General features: G+C 39.0%; 1 protein-coding gene across 1 annotated transcript in view; it reads right to left on the bottom strand.

Moving 5' to 3' along the window:
• Positions 1-559: 559 nt before the first annotated feature.
• Positions 560-7,126, bottom strand: part of LOC124606105 — a 236,930-nt gene continuing 230,363 nt past the window's right edge. The window contains exons 11-12 of the mRNA XM_047138070.1: positions 5,246-5,437; positions 560-1,641 (exon numbers count right to left, since the gene is read on the bottom strand). Of these exons, the coding sequence (XP_046994026.1) occupies positions 1,490-1,641; positions 5,246-5,437 (344 nt within the window). The 3' untranslated portion in view covers positions 560-1,489. The remainder of the gene's footprint in view (positions 1,642-5,245; positions 5,438-7,126) is intronic.

Below are 7,126 nucleotides of genomic sequence, written 5' to 3'. Positions count from 1 at the left end.
ATGTGATGTATACTGTATACATGTAGATGTAGACGTAGAAAGATATTTTGATTACTTCCATAAAACTTATGAACTGTTATACATTTCATTAAATCTTCTAACGGCAAAATACTCTTTTATTGGAGAATTTTTGTCACAAAATAGGATAAATGGGATAAAAGATATGTATGAAATGTAGACAAATTGTAATATTTCCTTTATTTGATGATATAGTTATGCACTTCTAATGGATACTTAGAAACTAATTTGGTGATCAGGAGACAATGTTTTCATATTTGTGACTGTTCGTTGATGTGAGCAAAATGAGGAAGTTGTTAAGAGTGTGAGACATTTGGCCACATGATCGTGCAGATGATGTTCTCGTCTGATGCGTTGATTTGAAGTGTCTAATTTACGTCTCGATAAATTTTAAAAAGTTCCCTTAATAGTGAACATTTTCCCGGAGGACTGGTTGTTATCTTAATTTTTGTTAGTAGAAGTACATGATAAACTTTGTTTGAAATAATAGTTTAATTAAAAACTTTTCAGTCAAATAAATATAACAGTTTCAAAATTCAGTTACATTTGTATGAAAAAATGCACATACGGCGTTCAAAATAACTAAATTCTAAACAGCTTATCAGTTTGGACTGTTTGTACAATTTGTGAGTAAGTCTATAGAATACTTGAACCACCAAAGTGACTCTGGTGTTAGTATATGGTATATTATTAAAAAAAAAAAACATTTATGTACATCGAATTCTATTCTTCAGTGACACTTGATCTTCAGCAGTATGAGTAACAGAAGTACGCCACATAATGAAAGCTAGTGAAAGGTGTTAGGTTCACTCGTCTGTTTGTAGCCAGTTTAGGTAACTACTGCACTGAAACATATCACGTACTAGTTAGTCACACTACGAAAAGTTCTTCCAAGCTACAACTAATATATTATATGGTTAGTACCCTATAAGGGCTATTATGGCACATTTATTTCTTTCAGTAATGCTATAAGCCTCTACTGACAATTGCGGCTCAGAAAGTTGAGCATCCTATTCTTAGACACACTGTTATAAAAAATTCTAGTTTATTAAGCACAAGATAGAGTTCTTTGTACTAAAAATGGTAATATATGAACACAGCAAATAATTCGTGTGCCGAACTCGAACGAGTACACCGTTGAATCTCTTTAGGAGCTACAAATAGATTAAGTATGGCAGTCTTGTAGCTGCTTGAAATAAATTTTCAAATGGCGCTTTCACACTTCTCTACTATAAATCAGATTCTTTAGTGACTACAATACTTATTTCAGTCTATTCTGTTGTGAAAATAAACTTTAAAACATGGATCCTCAACGTAAAGAGACCCTCAGTCTAATTATATGCCATACATTGTGGCAATACAGACACAAGGCTAAAGTCTTGTCTGTGGAACAGCAGACCTGTTTTTGTTTCTGTGCACTGTCTTGGATGCAGGCAGATGTCTGTATTTCTTATCGCCTTTGGAAAACAAGTCAGCTCTTCGTCTCTTCTTCTGCGACAGGTTTCTTCTTCCTCAGTGCAGTTATTATCAGTTCCAGCGTCCACGGTATTACGCAGAGCATCATTTGGAGATTCAGAGCGTGGATACATATGGGGTAACTATCCGTAACGTCACGAATGAGCCCTGTGAACAGAAAAAAGTGTGAAATAATTTTTGTATCCTTCTGAAAGAAAGACGTACTGGGCTAGCAAGGTACGTAGAAGAGCTTGTGTCAAGTTTAGGAGGTAGGAGAGAGGGGCAGACAGAAGTCTTTCTCAGAGAACTCACTAAGTAAGAGCACTGCCCGTGAAAGATAACGTTTTTGGATCGGATTCACGTCTGCGACACAGTTTTAATCTGACAGTAAATTTCCAACTATGATCAAATCGGCTGCACAGTGAAAGATTGATTCAGAAGTAACAAGAGTTTGGATGTATCGAATTTAATACCAGGGATACATAGTAAATTACATTAAGCAACAAGAGCAGCGTCAAATGATATGGAGATTGCACTGAAGTTGACGAAAGGCGTAATCATGCAACAAAGGTATTCAGACAAACTACTGAAGATGTTAAGATACCGACCATTTGATAGATACTGCTAAGTAAATACTGGTGTCGACATTTTTATGCATTACAGCCTCTGTATCCATATTACTCCTGATGTTTTCTGATGTCATATATCCTCTTTCCACTGGATCAGCCTTTTCTTATATTTTGGACTCTACCAAAAACTTATTTGGTCTGCATAACACCCGTTCGTGTAGCTGTGTGTCTTACCCATCTTCATTTGACTTGCAGTCATAATTACATCTTCCACTCTTCTGTGTACCCCAATCATTTTGCTTTGAATTTTTCGTTTTATTTGTCTGTCTATGCAAGTGGTTCAGAACAAGTATTTCTACACTACCTGTTGCGCAACCCTCAGATACTGATTACATATAAAGGTTGCAGCAAAATGATACCGACACGATTTGAGGGATTGTGAAAGATGAGTTCAGGAGCAAGGTGAGGATAGGAAACTTTTCTGGAAACTTCGTCCAGTGACATTACAGAGTTATACTGAGGGTTTGTCCTAAATAATCATATCATTTAAACAGGAATAATCAAAGAAAGGTAGTCATCTAGTGTAATTTTGGGTGCACTATAAAAATCTAAACTATGTCTGAACCAGCCTCGCAAGGCTGCGTCATCATCAACCAGTAGGCGTCACTGGATGTTGATATGGAGAGGTATGTGGTCAACGCACTCTCCCGACTGTTGTCAGTTTTCGTGACCAGAACCGCTAGTTCTCAATCAAGTAGTTCCTCAATTGACCTCACATGGGTTGAGTGCACCCTGCTTGCCAACAGGGTTTGCCAGACCCAGAAAGCCAACTATTCAGGTGCTAGCCAAATACGACAATGCTTAACATCGACGATCTGATGGGAACCCATGTTACCACTGCGGCAAGGCCGTTGGCGTTATACTATAAGGAGAGATCAAAAAGTATCTGTTTGCGGATGTCGCTGCAGCGTATATTGAACGTATCATATCTCTGATGCAGGTGTATAAAAACCGACATGTAACGAGGAATTAGTGTGTCGTTCGTGTCTTTCTGATGTGCATGCAGTAAATGCAGAGGTGTGAGCTATCGCGATGTTATTACCAAATGTGTCCAAATAGGACCAGCGGACTGTTATTCTTTTTATGGGTGCCTAAGGAAAAACGCCAGAAGACGTCCATCAGAGAATGAAGAATGTGTATGTGGCAGTATGTCTCTCGAAAAACATGATTGTGGAAAGTGCACCAGGAGGCGAAATGAAATGATCGTATGTCATTGTTGGCCGGGAGGCCCCATTCGGGGAGTTCGGCCACCGTATTGCAAGTCCTTTTTAGGTGACGCCACATCGGCGACTTGCGAGTCGATGATGATTAAAGACACACAACACCCAGTCCCCTGTCGGAAATCGAACCCGGGCCCCCTGCGTGGTCGGCGGTAACGCTACCGCTACGCTACGGAAGCGGACTGCACCATAGGGTGTTGCCGCCTGATAATAACGCATGTCCCCATATTGCCAATGTCACAACGCAGAATGTGACACCAACTCAACTGGGAGACACGCGGGCTGTCGCCCTGTAGTTTTGATCTCTCAGCATGTGATTATCACGCCTTCGGTTCCTTAAAAAAAGGCCTTGAAGTGTCCACAGTTCCTGACATATGAGGATGTACAGCAGGCAGTTACAGACTTCTTCACGCGGCATGACACAATGTTTCACCAAATGGGGTTGTTCAGCCTAGTGCTTTGGCTGTATGAGTGCCTCAGTGCGAACAGCGCCTTTGCCTGACTGGCGTACTGGTTTTGGGATGTAGAACCTTTGGACGGAAAGTTTCTGATTGCCCCTTATAATTAGTGTAGTTTAGATTTAGTAAAACTAACACTATAAAAGTTACTTTGCCTACCATAATAATCTGTAACTTATTTTTTACGTCACGCAGTATTATTATTGTTGTTGTTGCGGCCTTTAGTCTGAAGACTGCTTTGATGCAGCTCTCCATGCTACACTATCCTATGCAAGGTTATTCATCTCCGAATAACTGATTTAACCTACATCCTTCTAGATCTGCTTATTGTATTTATCTCTTGGTCTTCCTCTACGATTTGTACCCTCCACGCTTACCTCCAATACTAAACTAGTGATCCCTTGATATCTCAGAATGTGTCCTATCAATCGAACCCATCTCCTTGTCAAGTTCTGCCTCAATTTCTTTTTTCCTCAATTCTATTTAGTATCTCTTCATCAGTTGTGCAATCTACCCATCTAAATTTCAGCATTTTTCTGTAACACCACATTTCAAAAGCTTCTATTCTCTTTTTGCCTAAACTGTTTATCGTCCATGTCTCACTTCCATACATGTCTACACTCCAGATAAATATCTTCATAAAAGTATTCCTAACACTTAAATCAATAATTGAAGTTAACAAATTTCTCTTCTTCAGAAATACTTTTCTTGCCATTAACAGTTTACATTTCATATCCTCTTTATTTCGGCCAGCATCAGTTATTTTGCTGCCCAAATGACAAAAATCGTCTACTTCTTTAAGTGTCCTGTTTCCTAATGTAATTCCGTCAGCATCACATTATTTAATTCGGCTACATTCCATTATCCTTGTTTTGCTTTTGTTGATGTTCATCTTATGTTCTCCTTTCAAGACACTATACATTCCATACAACTGCTCTTCCAAGTCCTTTGCTGTCTCTGACAAAATTATGTCGTCGAAGAACATCGAAGTTTTATTTCAGCTCCCTGGACTCTAATTCCTACTCCAGATTTTTCTTTGGTTTTCTTTCTGCTTGCTCAATGTACAGACTGTATACCATCGAGGATAGGCTATAGCCCCGTGTCACTCTTCTTAACCACTGCTTCCGTTTCATGCCCTTGATTCTTTATATTTGCCATCTGCTTTCTGTAAAAATTGTAAATAGGCTTTCGCTCCCTGTATTTTACGCCTGGAACATTCAAAATTTCAGAGAGAGTACTCTAGTAGTAACTACGACAATATTTAATCGTGGAGGCAGTGGCGGCTCATAGCCACCACTTCGTTTTTATCTCCCAGTTGGATCTTTTCTGGCACCGTGATTACTTCTGCTATCGTTCACTTTCAACTATACCAGTTTTCACTATTAATTGTGATACACCCTATATACGTAAGCAGCTCCCTTACGAAAAGAAGCGGTCCACAGGAGCCTATGCTGTTGGTACGTACCGATGAGTGGGCCAGTGGACATTCCTATGATGCCGCTGACGGCCATGTAGAGTCCGTAGGCGGAGGGGAAGCGCTCTATGCTGCAGTACTCGGCGAAGACGAGCGAGAAGGTGATGTGGATCCAGCTGCGGAAGAAGCCCAGCACGCCCGTGATCACCGCCAGCATCGTGAAGCCGCTCACATAGATCATCCCTGCGAGCACACACACGCCAAGAGTCACATTTGCTGCCTGCTCAGTCTTCACGACACAAATATTTGGTTACTTTTGAATACATTGTGGGAGTGAAAAGTGATCAATGAGTTACAAATATTTACTATTAAAAACAGTCTTGATCACAATTTATTTATTACCATAGTAGTGGTCGAAACCGGTCACCGTAATAAATAAATTGTGATCAAATGTTCAAAAGTGTGGGAAATCTTATGGGACTTAACTGCTAAGGTCATAAGTCCCTAAGCTTACACACTACTTAACCTAAATTATCGTAAGTAGAAACACACACACCCATGCCCGAGGGAGGACTCGAACCTCCGCCGGCACCATGACTGCAGTGCCTGAGACCGCTCGGCTAATACCGCGCGGCAAATAGTGATGAAGACTGTTTTTGATAGTAAACAAATATTTCGGTTCGAACGATAAAGTCATCAAAATGAAAAATAAAAATATTTAAACATTCACTGATTAGTCATCGTACAAGTAAACGATCAAATGTTCTGATGTGTCCAATTACCTGAATGACAATAAATTCAGACGCTATTCGTAACTGCACTTAGATGTTCATGCCCGATTACTTAATTCAAATGATGAACTCATTAAAACTTACTCAAACGAAAAATAACTGCCAGTTAGTAACATCCTCAGCACAAGTTTATATGTATTATTATGTTGCTTATAGTGAAAATACATAATTAGGAGACAGTGAAATGTAGCGAAAATCTCCTATTAACATGACAAATTTTATGTAATTGCGGTATTATAAATAACAATGTAAATGGCTAAATAGCTGGGCAACTAGAGGCCAAATAAATACGCACAACTAAAAAGAATACATTCGACTCAGAGGATTAAATAACAGAGGGTTCTGATTTTGTAATAGAGTGTTTCCGAAAAAGCTCAGTCAATACGAGAATTAACTTTGCAGTACTGTGAAACGTTTCTGTTGCAACTCCAGAACGCAGATTTCATGGATTACGTAACTGTCTCGTCATTGTTCACTTATCCCAAACTTAAGTTATAAAATTAAATCCTTTATTAATTCTCTGTACTATTAACTGGATAAAAAATTTATTATAAATAATATTTTAATTGTGCCTAGCGTAAACAAGTTTTTGGGTGAACGAAACTACCAACCTCAGTACGTAAATGGGTACATATGTGGGTGCAAGAACATTTTTTCGGAACACAACGGCATGGGGCATTGTTTCTAATATTGCAGAAGGTTCCACGGAGTTCTATTCTACTAAACCTGGAAGTAAATGTCATCGGGAACGTAACCAATCAGGCAGAAATTGATGGATTCGAAACTAATATGGGTCTCTTCCAAAGTCAGTAACCACTGCGACCTCGCTCCACTGTTTGCCGGCCTAGGGATATTCGAACAGAATTATTAGTTAATTAATTTTAGTTTTCTAAGTATATGTAATTTTAATCATTACTTTGCGAGGCTTTACTTTAAATTGTTAATTTTTTACTAAAATGGCTTGTAGTATGTGAGGTCGCTGCAGTCTCTTTAAGGGCAGGATACAATAGCTGCGTAATTTTCTCTGTACTTCATATTATTTAACTTCAGTAGTTTTAGCTCAGTCTTTGCCACATAATGGCCTGCGCTTCGCAGTAATTTGATGTGGTTTGCCTCATGTTATTTTATTTTTATTTTGTTT

The sequence above is a fragment of the Schistocerca americana genome, chromosome 3 (genome assembly GCF_021461395.2).
Source record: "Schistocerca americana isolate TAMUIC-IGC-003095 chromosome 3, iqSchAmer2.1, whole genome shotgun sequence".
NCBI classification, from domain to species: domain Eukaryota; kingdom Metazoa; phylum Arthropoda; class Insecta; order Orthoptera; family Acrididae; genus Schistocerca; species Schistocerca americana.
This window is presented reverse-complemented; position numbering and strand designations above follow the sequence as displayed.